At 43.2% G+C, this 20,282-nt stretch overlaps 1 protein-coding gene across 1 annotated transcript in view; it reads left to right on the top strand.

Annotated features, from left to right (window-relative positions):
- Positions 1 to 20,282, top strand: part of CNTNAP5 (contactin associated protein like 5) — a 408,220-nt gene that overhangs the window by 329,847 nt on the left and 58,091 nt on the right. The window contains exons 16-18 of the mRNA XM_029910538.1: positions 7,882 to 8,009; positions 8,165 to 8,335; positions 11,335 to 11,553. Coding sequence (XP_029766398.1) covers positions 7,882 to 8,009; positions 8,165 to 8,335; positions 11,335 to 11,553 — 518 coding nt within the window. The remainder of the gene's footprint in view (positions 1 to 7,881; positions 8,010 to 8,164; positions 8,336 to 11,334; positions 11,554 to 20,282) is intronic.

Raw genomic sequence — 20,282 nt, 5'->3', positions numbered from 1 at the left:
TAAGGTTGGTTTTCAATAAGTCTTGGAGCACTGGGGAAGTTCTGGGACACTGGAAGAAAGTTAATGTACCAATTCTTAAAAAGACTAAATGGGATGAGTGGGGTAATTATAGGTCTGTCAGCCTGACATTGATCCCAGGCAAGATAATGTTATGGCTGCTGTATGACTCAATTAATAAAGAATTAAAAGGAGGGTAGTGTAATTAATGCAAATCAACATGGGTTAATCTCATCTTTTATTGATGAGATTACAAATTTGGTTGATAAAGGTAATAGTGTTGATGTCATTTACTTAGATTTCTGTCAGGCATTTGACTTGGTCCTGCATGCATGATATTTTGATTTAAAATCTAGAATGATATAAAATTAACATGGCACACAATAAATGGATTAAAAACTGGCTAACTGATAGTTCTCAAAATATAATTGTCAATGGAGAATTGTCATCAAGTGGGTCTTTTCCCAAAAGGATCCCACAGGGATCAGTTCTTAGCCTTACACTGTTTAATATTTTCATAAATGATTTGGAAGAAACCATAAAATCACCATGACCACTGATAAAGTTTTCAGTTGAAACAAAAATTAGAGGAGTGGCAAAGAAGGAAGAGGACAGGTCACTGATTCAGAGTGATGTGGATCACTTGGTAAACTGGGCACAAGCAAAATATATGTGTTTTGATATGGCTAAATGTATACATCAAGGAAAAGGAATGTAGGCCATACTTATAGAAGGGGAGAAATCTATCCTGGGAAGCAGCGATCTGAAAAAGATTTGAGGTGGTGGAGAATCAGCTGAACATGAGCTCCCAGTGTGATGCTGTCGCCAAAAGAGCTAATGTGATCCTGGTATGCAAAAACAGGAGACTCTTGAGTAGGAGTAGAGAGATTATTTTATCTCTGCATTTGTCACTGGTGTGACCTCTGCTGGAATACTGTGTCCAGTTCTGGTGCCCACAGTCCAAGAAGGATGTTGATAAATGTGAGAGGGTTCAGAGAAGAGCTCTGAGAATTAAAGGATTAGAAACCTGCTTTTATAGCAATAGACTCAAAAAGCTAAAGTCTATTTAGCTTAACAAAGAGAAGGTTAAGGGGTGACTTGATTATGGTCTATAAATATTTACATGGGGAACAAATATTTTATAATGGGCTCTTCGGTCTATCAGGGAAATGTATGATCCAATGGCTGGAAGCTGAAGCTAGGCTTGAAATGAGGTGTAAAATTTTGACAGTGTGGTAATTAATCACTGGAACAATTTACCAAGGGGCGTGGTGGATACTCCATCACTGACAATTTTTAAATCAAGATGTGTTTTCTAAAAGATCAGCTCTGAGAATTATTTTGTGGAAGTTCTGAGGTCTGTGTGCTACACAGGAGGTCAAATTAGATGATCACAGTGGCCCTTTCTGGCCTTGGAATCTATGAATATTTCACACAACCATAATCCACACAACTATAATACATTGAGAAGATTCCCACAGGAAACTCTAGAAAAGATATGCAAGGAGGAAAGGAAGTTTATGAAGTATTGGGAAGTATTGAGTGGAATAAGCTTCTTCTGTGTTCCTTTCCCATATTTCTTAATTCTCAGGAACGGAGAAAAATATTGTCCATTCATAACTAGGTGAAAGATAGTGCAGAATAAAAATACTAGATTACATCAAGATGGGGAGGGGGTGAATGAAAATTTAGGGAGAAATTTCCAAGTTTGACAAGCCAAAAATCTAGATCTGTTTATTCTGAAACATGAGTGTCTGAAGATTGGTGAGAACTCAGTCTTTCCCAGTCAAATTGACCGAGAGTATCATGGCTCAGCAGGGAATTCCCATGTTTACAATCTGTCTGTCAAGGCTGTTCTTGGGATCAATATATGTTAGGGACATTTTGAAAGCTGTAGCTTTACATTTTAACTATCATATTTTCCAAGAAGGGCCAAAGAGTTTCATGGGGAAATGAGGCTCTCCCCTTCTCTATCCAGGCTACTTTCTAATGTCTCACAGTTCTTTGCCTTGGTATTTAATTCTGCCTTGCTCAGTGTTGGTAGGAATTGAAACAAAAACTGAGGGCTTGATTGTGATCTCATATCGGTTTTTCACCCCTGCAACCTGATTGGCTTCATGGCGTTATTCCTGATTTACAGTGGGGAAAATGCTATTGAATCAAGTCTGACATGAAATAATGAAATAGACATTATGTTTTGTGGGACAGCTGGTACCATCTGTCCTATTAGTCGCGCAATGTGCTCTAAAAGCCAGTCATGCCTTTAACCCTTTCAGGCATTTCAGAGACATTTTTGTCTGTATAAATGTTGATTTATATGTGTGTCTGGAATAAGTTACATGCTCATTGGGACCTCCTTACCATGTCCCATAATGAAAGAACTGCCTGATTCATTTTTTTTTCTTTTCATAATTTTTATTTTCTAAGGAGAAAAATAATGTATGTAGATTTAGTGCTTGTGATTGCCACCATTATCAAGGGTGTGACAATTATCAAGCTGTGTGATAACAAGAACACTTTGGTAAACTATACTGAGGGGAATAAAAAGAGTCCTCTTCCCTGAGGAGCCTGTCCCTTAAATCCCCCAAGCAATGCTTAGGTCGGCCATCCATTACTCAGATTGTGAGCAGCAGGTGTTTCATCAAAAGGCCGTTTTGGTGAAGTTTTGAGACGGCACACTATGTAGGATTTCCCGTGTCAACATGCTATCAGGTCATGCCAGCGCACAGTGAGAAAACAATGTGAATTTAGAATCTATTTGCATCACGTTACATAGACTGGGGGTTTCTTCTCCTAGTTTCTTTGCTGCAAACAGGGTAAATTTAGAGGTTTATTCAGTTAAACTGTGTTTTGCCCACTAGAAAATTGGAACACAGCTCCTATTTTGTACAATTCTAAATTGTACATTGCCTGCTTACGGGCTAACAGGGGACTCAAGGCCCCCGAACTTTGCAAAGAGTTTCAAAACAGGAAATTTCATGCTTATTGAAGATTGCCTTTGCAGTTCTCTGCTAGAAAACTAACCCCCTGGTACATAATGAGCATTTGAATCTGAAATCTGCTGGGATCTGAACTGTGAAGCTAGCCTGCTGTACATTATGCTGGAAGGGGAAGACAGTGCTAGATGTATTTAATTTGCCTTAGCATGAAATAAAATGGGTACTGAAGAAAGGAAAAATCAGACAACCGTTCTTGTTCCTTTTAGTTAAATCAAACTCCTTACCGCAGCTCAGGAGCAGAGACCAGTCAGTGCTACTGTTGTTTCCTTTTGGGAAGCAGGCAGAATTTTTTTTCCCTCCTAACCTCTGCTCTTCACTGCAGATTAAAGTAATGGTTCGTCAGAGCAGACAGAAAGAAACAGAATGTGAGAGAAAAGTCATAAAGGGAGGAGTGAACCTAGTGATTGGTAGAAAAAGAATATGCACTTGTAGGCATGTTGATTTTAAGTACTATCCAACCAGACATCTAAGCCAACTGCTAATTCTGGTCATATTAGGCCATGTCTACACTACACAGTTAAGTCAACTTAATTTATGTTGGCGTATAGCCGCTGCAGTAATTACATTGTTTGTGCACGTCTACGCTTTGCTTGTGTTGGTAGTGCGTGTCCTCACCAGGAATGCTTTTATTGATTGTACTATCAGTGTGTGGCATTGTGGGATGGCTCCTGAAAGCCAGTAATAGTCAACATAAGCAACGCAGTATCCACACTGACACTGTGTTGATGTGACTATATTGACCTTGACTCCACGCCACTCGTGGAGGTTCAGTTATTAAGTTGGCGTAGCCGGGCAGTTACATTGGCAGGAGCAAAATTTAAGTGTAGATGCTTCCATAGTTAGGTCGATGTAAGCTGCTTTGCATCAACCTAACTCTGTAGTGTAGACAAGACCTTACTTGACGAATGATATGCAGTCCCTTCTACAGTAGCCAGGTGGGCTGGAGTATAGTTTTGAGTTTGCCTTATCAGAAGGACTCTAGTATTTTAACTTCAGCAAGTCACTCTAGAGAGAGCCCCTCACACTCCAGACTTACCAACCCCACCCGGTGGAACCTGTACCATGATAACAGGAGTCAGAGAGCTAACTTGGCAACACATTTACTGAATACAGAACTAACTCCATGATACTAGTGGAAGAATAGGAGAAGCGGATCTCAGAGGACGTGGCTGATGCATAAGCCAGTTTGATCCATTGATACTGTTCTAACCATGTCCCCAGCGAGTCACCTCCGACAGAGAGAATGCATCTGTAAAAAAAAAAATGCTTAAAAAAAAAGACTTGACCCCAGTGTACTGGTATCTCCATGGGAGACAGATTCTTGGTAGTCAGTGACTTTTCAATCTAGGAGAAAAAATTATAAGGCAATTCAATAGTTGGAAGCGGAAGTTAGACAAATTCAGGCTAGAAAGGAACAATTTTTTTATCAGGGAGGGTAATTAACCCCTGGAACTATTTACCTAAAGGTGTGGTGGATTCTCCATCACTTGAAATCTTTAAATCAAGGCTAGATCTCTTTCTACAAGGTATGCGCTAGATGAAACGGACGTTAGGGGCTTGATACAGGAATTACTGGTGAAGTTCTGTGGCCTGTGAAGTAGGTCAGACTAGAGGATCACAATGGTCCCTTTTAGCCTTAAAATCTGTGATCTATGAAAAAGCCAAATGAACAATGGGAAAGGAAATGATAATATAAACCTGGAAATGTACGAGGTAACATAGCTAACATCTGCTGCTTATTGCCTGAGAAGGTTTGGTTGTTAAAATCTGTAAGTTGATGCAAAAAGGGAGAGCATTTTTGAGGCGCAGGGTTATGTAAAAGGCAAGGCCATTTCTTTGCTCTCTATGGATACAATTTATTTATGTTTGTAAATCCTGTTATGTTTGTAGATCCTTGTAGATCTCCAGTGGTTTCCCTTTCGCTTCAGGACCCAGTCAAATATCACCTGCCTTGCTTTTAGGATCCTTCCTGGACGTTTACGCTGTCCCTTACGCACCTTAGGGACAGTTCTTCCCTCTGCCTCAGTGGCAAGGGAATTCTGACCTCTCGTCTCACCTTTCTCCCCGTTCACTCCCCCTTCCACTCAAACCCCCCTGGGCTCTGCATATGACTGAAAGATTTTTCCACAGGATCGCCATAGCACCTGTCACCTTGCACCTGTCAACTTCTTGGGGGTCACCAGGTTGTTGTATTGCAGATGCTCTTGCTAGTTCTGGTTATTGGAACATATTCTAGTTAGCCCTTCAGAGACATGCTTATTGCAGCTCTCATGGGAAGCTCTGCATATCGCTACTCATGACCATTTACTTCCTTAGTCTTTGTCTCTGACTAAGATCCATTCTTAAGATGTAGCTGTAGCCTCCAGGTTATAGTCACTCATGTAAGCAAAACATTAGAGCATATATTGCTGAATTTATCCTCTCAATAGCCCTGTGTGTTAGAGAAGAATTATTACCTGCATTTGACAGAGGGAGGAACTGAGCCAACGATACACAGGAAGTCTGTAGTGGTGCTGGTAACAGAACCCTGTTCTCCTGTGTCTTTGGCCAGTGTCTTAACTATACAGCTACCCTTGCTAGCTTGCTTGCTTTGCTTTGCTTTCCATGGTCTTGTCACTGTAGCTGTAAGACCCTTCTCCTCTTTAGCTCCTGCCATCCTGAACAGCCTTCCTTGGAGACTGTGAGCACTTTCAATTCCCATTGACAATGACGGGACCTTGAGGGTGTCCAGAATGCCATACCTCACAGATTCTGGGCCTGTCTGTTTTCTTGCAGCTGCGAATACGTCTCTTCTACTTTATTTTCTCCTGTTAACTCTCTCCCCCCTCTGCTGTTTATTATTTACTGTAACTCACTATTATTGAACTCAGTAAATCATTTTTGCATGCAGTTGGCAAGATATATGCTAATTAAATTGTATTCCGTTGGATTATTAATGATCTGCCCTGCACACGGACTCAAAATTTTCTCTAATGGAAACCTATTATACTGGTCTGTTTCCCATGCTGTTCATTGACATCTGCTGATGGCAGTATTTTTTCCAACTGTACTGTATTTATGAAAAATTGCACTGAGTATCCGAGCTACTCAGACCCCACCAGAGTTTTTATTAATATACAAGTAGAAAACATTGCAGTAGGGGGACCATATGAGAAGAAATTATATTTAATGACACCACTGCTCCACCATCTGTCAGAACAAAATGTGAATACTGCTACCTAGAGATTGCCAGTTTATGATGGTTCAGGCTATTGGGATGCCAGAGAGTGAGATTTCTGTGAGTATCCTTTTATTAGTACACAGAAAGATGAAAAATGGTCCCATAATGTTCTCATCAAGCTAGTTATTTGTCATTTACAGGTAAGGCTACCTGTGCTCCATTTTAAACAGCCCAACTGCTACATTATCCCTCAAACACTGTTACGCCAGCAATTGTCCAAAGAACTAAATTTTCATAATGAGGTATGGAAGAGCATTTGTTTTCAATTACTAAAGATAAATTTGGAGCATAACGTACTCTCTGTTGTGTTAATGGAGTCGCATGGTGAGATACACAGTGTACTGGGATCATACATGCATGCTGAGATGACATAAAAATCTGTTTAATAATGCAATTGTACGTTCTGTGCTGATAGCACTTTTCATGCAAGGAGCTCAAAGTGCTTTACGGGCATTAAGCTCCATGAGGTATGATGAATTAATCTTCGAATTGATGTGTGGCACCCATCAGCAGCACTACCCATCTGGGCAGTGCACACTGGGCCCTGCACCTCCTCATGGGCCCCTCCCAGGGCTGTGTAAGAAAAGTGCCACCCTGTTCCCCCGCCCCCAGTTCCTTTGTAGCGCTCGTGGACAGCTTCGGAACTGCCCATGTGGTTCTGCTCACATTTTTTTCTGACATATTTAGCTCTTAGTTTCATTCATCCTGTAAATAGTTAGCAGTTTGTGTACCCTTTACTTAAGTTTTCTTTACTGTTTTCAGTTTTTATTTCTAGTTTACTAGTTACATGCAGTGCTGAGCCACCAAGGTCGTGTAGCACTTTCTGGTCTTCAAGCAGTGTCTTTTGTGGGAGGCATTGCTGTCTAATAGTGACTCCCCACACACGTTGTTTGCTATGTCTCAGTAAAGGACACATCCAGGAGAGGTGTAGCATCTGCCGCTCCTATAAGAAATGCACTCAGATTTCCAGGGATCTGCGCCTGAAGCAGCATATCCTGGAACAAGCCATGAGACCTACCTCAGTACAAGCACCGGTGCCAGATCACTCTGTCTGCATGCAGTCAGTCGCTACTTTGGCAGAGACTTAAGACAGGCCCTTGGACCCCTCTCCAAGAAGAAGGAGAGTCACTCTTCCTCTCCGGCAGTTCCTTGCAAAAAGACACACAAGACTGTTAGGAGCCACTTGAGCTCTAAGAGAAGCTTGTCTTCCATTTCAAAGAGAGGCCTGGTGCAATGCCAAGATTCACCAGGTGCTCAGGCCTTATCATTTACGAATCTATGAATAAAGCAGCCTTGAGGCTGCTCTAAGGTATTCTGGGGGCCATTCATATACACCTCTACCCCGATAGAACGCTGTCCTCAGGAGCCAAAAAGTCTTACCGCGTTATAGGTGAAACCGCGTTATATTGTACTTGCTTTGATCCGCCGGAGTGCGCAGCCCCGCCCCGAGCACTGCTTTACCGTGTTATATTCAAATTTGTGTTATATCGGGTTGCATTATATCAGGGTAGAGGTGTATATATAAAAGGAAAGCTTTTTAGGTAACTTTACAGAAACAATTGTGCTTTAATCAAAAATTGTCAACACGTGTCAAATATTCTTTCGCATAAGGAATGGAAAGGATATGTCCTCGATTCATTTGCCTTTTCTCTTTGCTATAACCAGGACACATGATACTGGCCTTCTTTCCTTCAAAGACCATTTGCCTGTAACTCAACTCGTGATCACTGACACAAACAGGTCAAACTCGGAGGCTGCTTGGAGAATCGGCCCCTTGCGTTGCCATGGAGACAGTGAGTACCAGCTCTTCTCAATCTCCAGATGTACAGAATGTCCCATCCCAGTTTTTTTTTTTTTTAATATTTGATAAAAAGCCATCTTTACGTGTGTGGCTTTCACTCACGACCCTGTGCCAGTTAACTATAGAGAAGAGTATTGTCTTTTGCAGGACAGTTCTGGAACGCAGCTTCCTTCAACACAGAGGCCTCCTATCTTCACTTCCCCACCTTCCATGCAGAGTTCAGCGCAGACATTTCCTTTTTCTTCAAAACCACGGCTGTGTCTGGGGTCTTCCTGGAAAACCTTGGGATTAAGGACTTCATCCGCATCGAAATAAGCTGTAAGCGTCAATGCTGGGAATTCGCCATATTCATTCCTTACAGCCAGTTTGGTGGGGAGGTGGGAAGCAAGCGCTTCATGGTGTCTTTACAATGCCCAGCATGACTGTAGATAGGAAAAAATGATCTCTGGAGAGTAAGGATTCCCTTGTTGCTAAGGCACTGGGCTGGGACTCAGCAGATCTGGGTTCAATTCCCTGCACTGATACACACACCCAGTGAACCTTGGTCAACGTTCTTGAACTCTATGTCCTCCAGTTTGCCATGTTCAAAATGGAGATAATACTTATTTTTTTAAACCCTTTGTCTATTTAGACTGCAAGCTCTTTGGAGCAGGGATTATCTCTTACTACATGACTGTGCAGCACGTAGCAGGATGCCCTGTCTCATTTGAAGCCTATTCATGTTACTGGAACGCTAATACTAAACCGTTATAATAATTCCTATTATTATTATTATTATTATTGTTACATTTCAAACATGAGGATGCCATTTTACTGTTTCTGTTTAACTCAGGCCTGGTCTACACTGGGGGGGGGGAGTCGATCTAAGTAACGCAACTTCAGCTACATGAATAACGTAGCTGAAGTCGACGTACTTAGATCTACTCACCACGGTGTCTTCTCTGTGGTAAGTCGACTGCTGACGCTCCCCCGTCGACTCCGCCTCTCGCTCCAGTGGAGTGCCGGAGTCGACGGCAAGTGCTCGGCAGTCGATTTATCACGACTTCACTAGGCGCGATAAATCAACCCTTGCTGGATCAATCGCGCCGGAGGTAAGTGTAGACATGCCCTCAGTGCCAGTAACACAACTCATTCTCAAGTGCCATGCTCATAATTTTAACCCCTTCATGGGTGGGGACTAATTAGATGAGTTTAAATGTTTGTCCCTGTCAAGAAATTGACCGTATGAGATCCGTTGCCTAGTCATTCTCCACTCCAGCATAAAACACTCTTGGACAAGGGCAAATAGTGTTAAAGCAATGATGTCTTGAGAGTTGAGGGCCCACAAAGAGTACGGTGAGGGCCCATGCTGAGAGCCATTAATGGTCCTGTTAGGCCCTGTTAACAGCACAAAGCCCACTTAGTTGTTGAATAGTAATTACAGCTCAACTTATACACGGGGAAAAAATAGCGACAGCTAATTGGTAGGTTTAACCTCTCTCTCTTATTCTACTGATTTAGAATATTAACAGGGGGGAAAGTGTTGTGGCTTTGAAATGAAATAAGACCCCTCTGTTCCCAATTCTGTCAGGATGAGAAAATGCAGAATTGAATGCCATCCATTTTATAATATGGTTATAATAACCTCAACATAAAATTTAATAAAATAAGGCCCCAAGGCCCTTTGATTCATTAAACCAGTGGTAAATGTCATGGTGCATTATCACAAGGTAATGAGGTATGATTTAGTGTTAATTGCACATCAAAGTCCAATTTGGTTATAGTTCAGTGTACTGTATATCATTCTCGGGGATGTGGGAAAAAATGACAGTTTGACACTAACTGTGACAAACTACTACAAACCACTTAGATGCTTGTTTAGCAAATTCTTTCATCAGTGAATGCCAAAACATATGCTCACAAAGTAACTAGTTATTGAAAAGTTGGGAAACTTGGAGTTGTTCTCTCTTTTTTAACCTGGACTCCTCGTTAGCAGCATCTTGTTGTGTATCTCGCAGCCAGATGGAATTTTCAGCCTAGAGGGCTTGTATGGAGAAACCTCCAAAGACCAGCTACTTGGAAAGAAATTGGCCTTTTAGCAGATGCAGAGGCTCAGAATAGATCTTTACCTATCCCCATGGAACGTTTTCTAACTCAAGTACCTGAGCAACAGCTTCCAAAACCAGATCTATCCAATTTCTTGGGCTTGAAACAACAGGTTTCCGTGAATTTTCAATCCGCTACCTTCTGTTTAGCATGCAGTTCACAAAGCTGGTCCTTTCAGTCTCTGGTGTATGCAGTAGTTTAAGGAGAGGAATAAATTCAGTAACAATAATAGCAAAGACTTCTGGTTGAAGCCTGCTCCTGTTAAAGTCGTTGGAATCATTCGATTGACTTCCATCAGAGCAACTTGAACTGCTTTGTGACACACTGTCTTCCTGATTACGCTTCTGTCCCTTGGGGGACAGAAAACACAACCAACCAAACAAAACCCCACCCACAGCAGCAAGTTTCAGAGCTCAGGTCAACTTATCCCGGCTTGCAGGGCTTTCACTCCAGGGCTGGACATAGCAGTGTAGATGTTCTTGCTCAAGCAAGGTTTTAGAGCCCAGCTCCAGCCCAAGCAGGAACGTCTATCCTGCTGTTTTTAGCCTTGTAGTGTGAGCCCAGTGACCCCAAGTCAGTTGACTTGGGCTCTGAGACTCACGGTCGGTCGTTTTTTTGGGGGTTTTTTTGGCAATGTAGATGCACACTAGGATCCCTTCATATCTCAGCATGTGCAACATATGCCCCTCTATTCTGAGACTGTCACTTAGCTCTGTTTCTCATGATGTTTACCCTGCTACCAGGGTCAGAGCTACCCATCTGACCAAAGGCTTTGAGCGGACACCTCCCATCACACCCTTAAAACCTAGCTTCCTGCTGTGGTCTTTTATTAAACATACATGGTTAGAAAGGCTACATTGGGAGGAGCAGGTTGGCCCTTTTCCAGCTGTTGGCATCACTCACGCAGTGTGGAAGCTTTATCTGCCAGCATCAATTTTTTGTGCAATGCTTTGCATCTAAGTGGTTAATTTTCCCGGGGGGGAATGAACTAATTTTCCTTGGACACCATCACTGACATAGCAATAAAGTCAGGTATAGCGAATGAGTCTTTAGCCCTTTGTAATCACAAGGGAAACCAAACAGAGAGCTGCAGGATGAGATTTACATCTAGGCTGCCATGTTATTTGCTAGTTTAATAGTTAACGGTGCCTTCATTTATAGACTATTCTTTGATGTCAAAACCAGATATTTACCTCCATCCTTCATCTCTTCCTCACTCTTGTCCATTCCAGCCCCTAAGGAGATCACCTTCTCCATAGATGTTGGAAACGGGCCTATGGAAGCTACGGTGCAGTCTCCCACGTCTCTGAATGACGACCAATGGCACTTCGTCCGAGCCGAGAGGAACCTCAAGCAAACATCTCTTCAAGTGGATAACCTTCCTAAAAAGATTCTGGAGGCACCTGCCGAGGGGCATTTTCGTATGCAGCTTAACAGTCAATTCTTTGTAGGTAGGGACCATTTAAGGCAATTTTTAGTTGTTTGCAACGTTTGTCTGTAGTAAACCAGTAACACAACTTTTCTAGCCACTGAGGTTGGGCATCTTTGGGCTAGACAGTGCCCTGCTTTTTTACAGCCATGCCGTTAGGAGAAAAGAATAAGGATTGCCACCTCTTTTACCCACCTGCATGGACCATGTCAAAACCTCCAGAGCCATAGCCTCTGCGTTTGAGGGACTGCTTAGACAAAGATTTCCTCAAGTGTATGTGCTGTTGAAATGATCTGCTGAACAATATCTGAATATTTCCAGTTCTATAGCTTTTTGCAACCAGCTCATTGTGAGGATCAGCTGTTGAGTGCTTTAGATTGGAGACACAGGTCACGTAGCATATTTCTGTACCCTAACAGGAGGGGCATAGTTCGTGAATGCAGGTTTCTGGCATAGTTGCAAATAATCTGCAATATTTCCTTAAAATCTGTTCATTGTGGTAAACATTACTGCTGGTAAACTCATTTGTGAGAATAGCCATGTAAAGCAAGCATAAAAGAGCTATGAACACAGTAAATACAGACAAAGAGGCAAGCAGACATTTTATTTGCATATTATTTTTTACTTTATTTGCCCAACTCTCATGCAACCAAACTCCAATTTGGGGCTCAGTTGCTCCTGCTCTTTTTGGTCACTGAAGCAGAGAGGACAAGGAGCCTTTCCCCTTCGTATCCCTTATACAATAGCCAGACTCTAGCCATCACAGAACTCCCCTTTGAGATGGGCTGAATGGCTGCATACTCCTCGGTACTCAGGGCTGTGTATAAGTGATGCATTCTGGCCCTTTAAGAAATTCTGTTTAACTGAAATGCCTTTGCCCACCTCAGCCTGGCAGTGGGATATTCTATGTTCCCCCAAATATACAAACCCTACATTTTATGAAGGTTTTCAGTTTTCCATGAAATGCTTATAAAATTGGGGTCCGGTGGGGCTGGGATCCTTCTGGATGGGCAGACATTATATAAAAAAGATACATCACTAAACCAGCTATCCTTGTGTCAGTGGTATTTTGCCATTCTAAGTGCTAAGACATATTGAAGTCAAGCTCTAGTAGCTTTCAACATGGAGGACATTTACTGAAGATCAGAGGGCCCATGTAGGACTGTCATAGTGTAGGACAGATCTATAAGGAAGTTGGGCTTAGCCCCCACCTGTGACTGGTTAGCTGTCTCCCAGCTGCTGAGATAAAAGATCAACAAGAAGCTGTGTTGAAGTGGAAACAACACAGTTAATGTGTGAGTCACAAGCCCATGGCCTGGGGAGTATAGCCCTGTAGGGAGTAGATATGCTTCTGCAGAAGACTCGGGGACTTAACCGTGAAGAAAAGGGACTTAAAAGCTGATGCCATTGGCAGTGATTTTTGGCTGGCTTTAGAAAGACCGTCTCGACAGACCATTTCAGCCCACCTTATGGACCTAAGCAGTGCCGATTGCCTGGAGTTTTCTACATAGGAACATAAGGTGTACGAGACTGGATCAGACCTGTGATCCATCTAGTCCAGTATCCTGTCTCCAACAACGGCCAGCTCCAAATGCCTTAAAAGAAACCCTGCAATAGGCAAATGTGAGATAATCTGCTTCCCATGAAGGACTCACGCTAACTCCTGGTACTTAGAGGCTGCTAGAAGACCTGAATCATGTGGAGTAAATTTCATCCCATTTGAAAAAAAATAAAAATAAACAAATTAATTGTAAAAGGAAAGAAGCAGCCAAACATAATGTTCTCTTATAAGATATGTTCCCCATGTAACTTACAACATATTTGTATAGAGAATCAAGGTAATATCTGTTATTGGACCCTCATCTGTGGTGAGAGAGACAAGCTTTCAAACTCCAATAAAGGATATTACCACACCCACCTTCTCTCTAATATGCTGGGACCGACATGGGCTACAACAACACTGAATACAATATATTTGTTTCTACATCTGCAATGCTCTGCATACCAGTTAAGATTAAGGGGTTGTCACAGTCGGTATGCACATGCTTAATTAATAATCCATATAGCTGACATGATTTGCTGTTTAAAAAATGTTCCAAATATTTTTTTAAATTAATCTTCCTATTTTATTTCATTTAAACACAGCATTTCATTTCCATGAAGGAGATGGCTAGTCATCAAGATTTAATATCTTTTATTTTTATCCTCCCTTCTGAATCAATTCAAGTATTTTGCAATTCTCATAAACAAGACTCCGTCAAAGTTTAATTTAGTTTATTTATCTTCTGGAAGTATTTATGGATCCTTCTGGATGGAAGATGTATATTAATATAAGATACTACTATTATGACGAACAAATGTGGATCCAGTGTAGCTTTCCAAGTATAATTTCTTCTGTACCTGCGGAGATGTTAATAAAGACAGAAGAGAAGTGACAAAGTCTTTCATCTCTACAGGTTGAAGTTTAAATATGGCCTTGATCACACAAATAGAATGAATTCTGGAGTCTAAGATTAGTTTCTAGTGGCCTTGAGAAATTGCACTGGCAAAATTTTGGACTTGGGGAGATGTTTGCACAAACCATGCTTGACTTCAGTGGAGCTACGTCAGTTTACACCAGCTAAGCTAATAATGTCTACCCTACATTATTTGATTATTTACCATATGTAACTTTAGGGACAGATCCTGCCCTCATACTCCATGAAAGCCCATGGTTTTAGGATTGTAAGCAATGGCATGATTTTCTCCTTAGGTCTTTGGCTTAAAATCAAATTGTAAGATAGCTATTACCTAGTGACATTTACAGAATTGTCTCTATGTGGGAATGTTGAACCAAAGCCTTTTTCAGAAATGTTAATAGAGCTATTAGTGGTATTTAGTCAGGATTTGGCAGTGTGCCCTATGTATCACTGCTCTGGCAGTGCCATTCTCTTCTGCAGAAATTAAGTGTCTGCTATGCAGAGAACCCTCACACAATGACCCATTCTAAGGATGTCTTTCAGAGACTGAGGTGTGCACTTCCTCTGTTTGTCACAGTGGACTGTTAACTCTGGAGTCTAATGACAACAGTTGAAGTGTCAATATTGTTAACATGTTTCACTGCTGATCATTTCAGGAGAAAAATCCGGCCACTCTGAGATCATGAGTGGAGTTTAAGGATGGTCCCACCATTATATTTTTTTTTCCATTCTAACCCCTGTGCGTTGCATGTTCTTGAGCTTCAGCTCATTCATAAGATTTTAGAGTAGAGTTCAGTTCTCAGTTTGCTCTTTTTATCTGGCTATTGCAGCTGTTATGGTTCCCTATCCAGAAACATGGTACAATGTACATGGTACGGCCCTGAATCTCAGTCATGCCATTCCTGGACTTAGGGAAACAGGCTAAGGTGGCGTTAAGCTACCTTTGTGTTCCTTGTGTTCTGAGTCCATGCAACTGCCCGCCCAACCCCTGGTTTAAACCTTAAGGCTGCTTTGCATGGTTGTCTATTGGATGTACTCGGGGGGCAATTTCTGGCCACTTTAAGGCCCCCTTTATGCTATCAGAGCATTGTAAAGGTCAATTGGCGTATGTAAGAATCAGCCCCTGTATGTGTATGTGTATGCTCATATCAGCTATAGTAGAGCACAGTGAAATTAGGCTCAGTGTGGCATTTCTTCCTTGCCTCTACATTTTTCACCTGTTGTCAGTTCAACTCAGCTCTACCATCCTTCATTTGTACTTGAGTCAGAGATAGTGGCTGCTTGTGCAGCCTGCTAGGTTACATCTGCCGTGCATTTCCTGTCCCTAGTGTGGTTTCTTTCCTAAAATGTCCTCAGGTATTGTTTTGGGGAGTGGGAAGGGAGAAATATACAAGCATTTATTTGTGCTTGGAATGCCACTCTGTCACTTAGCTTATGTATGAAATTGTTGTTGAGCTCTGGTGGGCTCCCCAGTCAATCAGTGAATCATGGAGGTTTGATGGGGTGTACTAGGCAGAGGCCCCCTGCTGGAGCCCTCAAGGTCCTACCACACCCCATCCCAGAAAGAAGCAGTAGAGCTAAATCCTTCAACTGGCCTAGAGAGACTGCACAGGAGGCAGCCAATCAGGGAAAGACTGCAGGGAGCAGCCAATCAGAGGGTTGCAGACCCATGTAAAGAGAGCTGCAATTCAAAACAGAGGTAGTTCCTTGCTGGAGCCAGAGGAGTACAAGTGGTGCTCTTGGCTAGCTGAAGAGAGCTGTAGTACCATGGACAACTCAATTGCTGGCAAGGAGGGGGGGGGGGAGGACAAGAGAGAGCTCCTGGCTGGCTGCTGGGACTTGTTCATCATATGACTTGAGGTGAGGGTGGACCATTGGTGAAGGTGCTGAGGCCCATGGTGCTGTAGCAGCATAGCAAAGAGCTTACAGGGAAGCAGTGGCACCTGGCTGCTATCCATAGGGTCCCTGGGCTGGGACCCAGAGACGTGGTCAGGCCCACGTCCCCCATCCTGCTGGTCACAGGGGAGTAGCTTGAGACTCAGAGAGGAGACTGAAGACCACTGAATAGGGCCAGAGATAGTGAACTGTTTGGACTTTATTGGACTTTAACACACCCCTGGAAGGGGGCCTGAAGTACTTGGTGGCCCAGCTGGAGAGCTGGGGTCACAAAGGCCCAGAGACGGTGAAGACGTTGCCTCCGGGGAGGAAACCCTGGGGGTACGGCTCGATTACTGAGACCGTGTAAAGACTGTTGAACTGTTTACCCTGCAAGGGGTCTGTTTTGCGGGTCTCATTCCACAGGAGTGACTCGGCCGAAGGGCTGAGTCGCCGAAGACCCTCTGCAATTAGAGAGCGTGTGCAGGCAGCCGGGGGCGCTCGCAAGAGGTGAGCACCGCATCCTGGTGACAGGAGGATATTCCTGGGTGCTTTTGTGCCGTTGGGGTGTTTCCTCCCACGTTTTAAATAATACTAAAGCTACTGCTACCCTGTGTCTTGAGTAAGGAGTGAGCAACACCACTGGATCAGCCGTTTATATTACTGCTTCTTTGTTAAATTCTGTTTTTTAACTCTGCCCCCAGAGCAAAACAAAGTCCTTTTCCACAGAGCCAAAGTGACGGTCATCAGTCATGAGTGCTTAGAAAGTCTTTCAGTATGGTGTGCTCCAGAGACAGTGTCTATAGGTGGAGTAAGCACAGAGTTCAGATTCAGAATAATCTTAGGCACAGGCTTAAGTTTTGGGTTGGAAACTGCAGCAGATCTAGAGTTTGGGGTGGACAATGCCAAAACCTCATACCCTCTCTCTCCTCATGAGGTAGTGGATGCAGTCAAAGTGGAAACTGGAAAATAATCCCTTCCAATAGTGCATTCATCCTCGGGGGGGGGGGGGGAAACGTAGGGGAGAGGACCAAGAGGGGAGTGTTCAAATCCAAATCCCGCAATTTCTCCGCCCCCCACACACCACAAACAAAAGATGAAGGGATTCAGAGTGAAGTTTCTGCTTTTGTTCCATCCCTCATTATGACAATACCATCTAACAAGGCACTAGGGGCCATACTGCACTCAATTACAGTCCCTCCTCATTAGGCCAACGTTCTTATTAATTATGCATAATAGGGGAGGTGCAAAGGTGTTAACTTAATAATAGATTTTGGGTTACATGGTTTATATACTGTATAAGTTACCTAGGTAGTACCAGAAAGATTCTTTTACAACTAAAAGAATGAGGAGTACTTGTGGCACCTTAGGGCAGGTCTACACTACCCGCCTGAATCGGCGGGTAGAAATCGACCTCTCGGGGATCGATTTATCGCGTCCCGTCAGGACGCGACAATCGATCCCCGAATCGACGCTCTTACTCCACCAGCGAAGGTGGGAGTAAGAGCCGTCGACAGGAAGCCGCGGAGGTCGATTTTGCCGCCGTCCTCACAGCGGGGTAAGTCGGCTGCGATACGGCGAATTCAGCTGAATTTGCGTATCTTAAATCGACCCCCCCCTGTAGTGAAGACGTAGCCTTAGAGACTAACACATTTATTTGGGCATAAGCTTTCGTGGGCTAAAACCCACTTCATTGGATGCATGCAGTGGAAAATACAGTAGGAAGATATATATACACAGAGAACATGAAAAAATGGGTGTTGCCATATCAACTCTAAGGAGACTAATCAATTAAGGTGGGCTATTATCAGCAGGAGAAAAAAACCACTGTATTTTCCACTCTATGCTTCCAATGAAGTGGGTTTTAGCCCACAAAAGCTTATGCCCAAATAAATTTGTTAGTCTCTAAGGTGCCACAAGGACTCCTTGTTCTTTTTGCTGATACAGACTAATACGGCTACCACTCTGAAATCTTTTACCACTGCGATTGCTATAATAATGAAAGGTCGATTGATATATGTCAGTACACACAGAATATGGAGCATGCAACTGATGTGATTTTCTGTGTGTGTGTGTGTACGCATGCACACATGTAGAGTATGCGTTGCCAGTCAGATGACTCTATGGCCCTCAGTGTTGAATTATTAGCACCTCAGTAAATTCATAATCACAAGGGTTGGGATTTCAAAGGATTCCAAGGAAATAATTTGCCCAGTTCCTATTTAATTTCATACTTGCTGCACCTGTGTATACTCCTCCGATTGATTTTGAGAGTGCAAAGGGCAAACCAGGAACAAGAATGCAGGCCAGGTTGTATAAATTGCGCTAAGCCTAGCACTGAGGGCCGTGCAGGGTCATACCAGCACACTGCATGCTCTGGGGGAGAAGCGGAGATTGTTTCTGCTGATCCACAATCCCTCCCAAAAAGTCAGGAGGAGTGAAATTGCTACACTATTCATTTGGATAGTTCAGTCCACCCACTCAGCTGGCTGGGGGCATGAGGGTGTGTCCTTGTCTCCTCCCCTCTTCCCTCTTCGGCCTCAGGGGTGAGTAGAAAGATCAGTCCCCATTTTCCACTCAGAGTAAACATGGCCATAACTAGCACAAAAGAGAGGGAACCTCCCTGCATTCCTGTGCAAGGATAGGGGCATGCTCTAGCCTCATAATGTTCAAGACAGAATACAAAGCCAGAGACGTGACTGTACCATATAAAGCTCTTGTGCTGCTGTCCCAGAGGACAAGCCTGGTTCAGAGCAGCCCAGAACTGGCAGACGGCAGAGGTGACTTAGAGTTCTCTTTGCATTCCTCTCATAATCCTGAGATGTACCATTTGCTCCTCAGCTGCAACCAGGGACTGGAGCCATTATGTTCAAATCAAATCAAATCAAATGCAAATGTTATGTTCAAATTCAAATCAAGTGCACAACTACAAATTGGGGAATAGCTGGCTAGGCGGTTGTACTGCTGAAAAGGATCTGGGGGTTACAGTGGATCACAAACTGATTATGAATCAGCAATGTGATGCAGTTGTGAAAAAGGCTTATCCATTTTGGGTGTATTAACAGGCGTAAGACACGGGAGGTCATTGTCCTACTCTACTCAGCACTGGTGAAGCCTCAGCTGGAGTACTGTGTCCCGTTATGGGTACCACACTTTAGGAAAAATGTGGAGAAATTGGAGAGAGTCCAGAGGAGAGCAACAAAAATGATAAATGGTTTAGAAAACCTGACTTATCGGGAAAAGTTTAAAAGAAAAAAAACACAAATGGGCATGTTTAGTCTTGAGAAAAGAAGATTGAAGGTGGACCTGATAACAGCCTTGGAAGACGTTAAGGGCTGTTATAAAGAGGACGGGGGTCACTTGTTCTCCATATCCACTGAAGGTAGGTCAAGAAGAAATGGGCTTAATCTGCAGCAAGGGAGATTTAGTTTAGATATAAGGGGGAAAAAATCTAGTTCTAAGGGTAGTTAAACTCTGGAATAGGCTTCCATGGGAGATCTCCCTCGTTGGAGGAATCCCTGTCATTTTGGACTAACACTTATCAGGTAGGTGTCCTCCTCAGCTCAGGAGGCCGGACTTAATGACTTCTATCATAGAATCATAGATTATTAGGGTTGGAAGGGACCTCAGGAGATCATCTAGTCCAACCCCCTGCTCAAAGCAGGATCAATCCCCAACTAAATCCCCAAATGGCCCTCACAACCCTGGGTTTAGCAGGCCAACGCTCAAACCACTGAGCTATCCCTCCCCCCACCCAAAGGTGCCTTCCAGCCCTACAGTTCTATGGTTCTGTTTGGTTTTACCCCTCCCCCATTATTGGCCATTCCTTAGACTCTGTAGTCAATTTCATAACATTGAGCATTATTGACCATGTTACACAGCACAGCGCTAAGCTCCCGAAGTCCTGTCCCAACATGTACTGTTCCAAAGGAATCTGGAGGATTCTTTTAGGCTTAATTTATGGTGCCTCCAGCCTGCTGCTTTCAGCGTTTTGGCTGGAGGCTACTGAGTAAAACTTGTAGTTCGACTGCATAATGCCACCTGTTTCCCACTGCCTTTTTAGTCCTGCTGCAACAAGATAATGAAAACCACCCTTATCTACACACACACTTTTCTGCGTCTCTATTATAAAAAGAAAGCAGTCCCCCAACAGTCCTTCACTCCACTACATCCTCCCTAACGCCATCTCTTTCCAACAAAAGAAAACATCCTGTGTTTTTTAAACAAAGCCTTGAACAACTAATCCTTGAAGAGTGTTAAGTCATTTAGCCAGTTGCGCCGCTAAGCTACAGTATTGATTTGCACTATGTTTTGCTGCTGAATCATTGACATGAGCTCCCTCCCCTCCCCCCCCCCCCGCAAAGGCTTCTTCCTGGCTGTTCAGAGCTGCTCGGTAAGACCCCAGCTTCATAAACCT

This window comes from Terrapene carolina, unplaced genomic scaffold, assembly GCF_002925995.2.
Source record: "Terrapene carolina triunguis isolate 2854851 unplaced genomic scaffold, T_m_triunguis-2.0 Scaffold62, whole genome shotgun sequence".
Lineage (NCBI taxonomy): Eukaryota > Metazoa > Chordata > Testudines > Emydidae > Terrapene > Terrapene triunguis.
The sequence above is the reverse complement of the archived record's forward strand: the minus strand, read 5'-3'. Positions and strand labels throughout refer to the sequence as shown.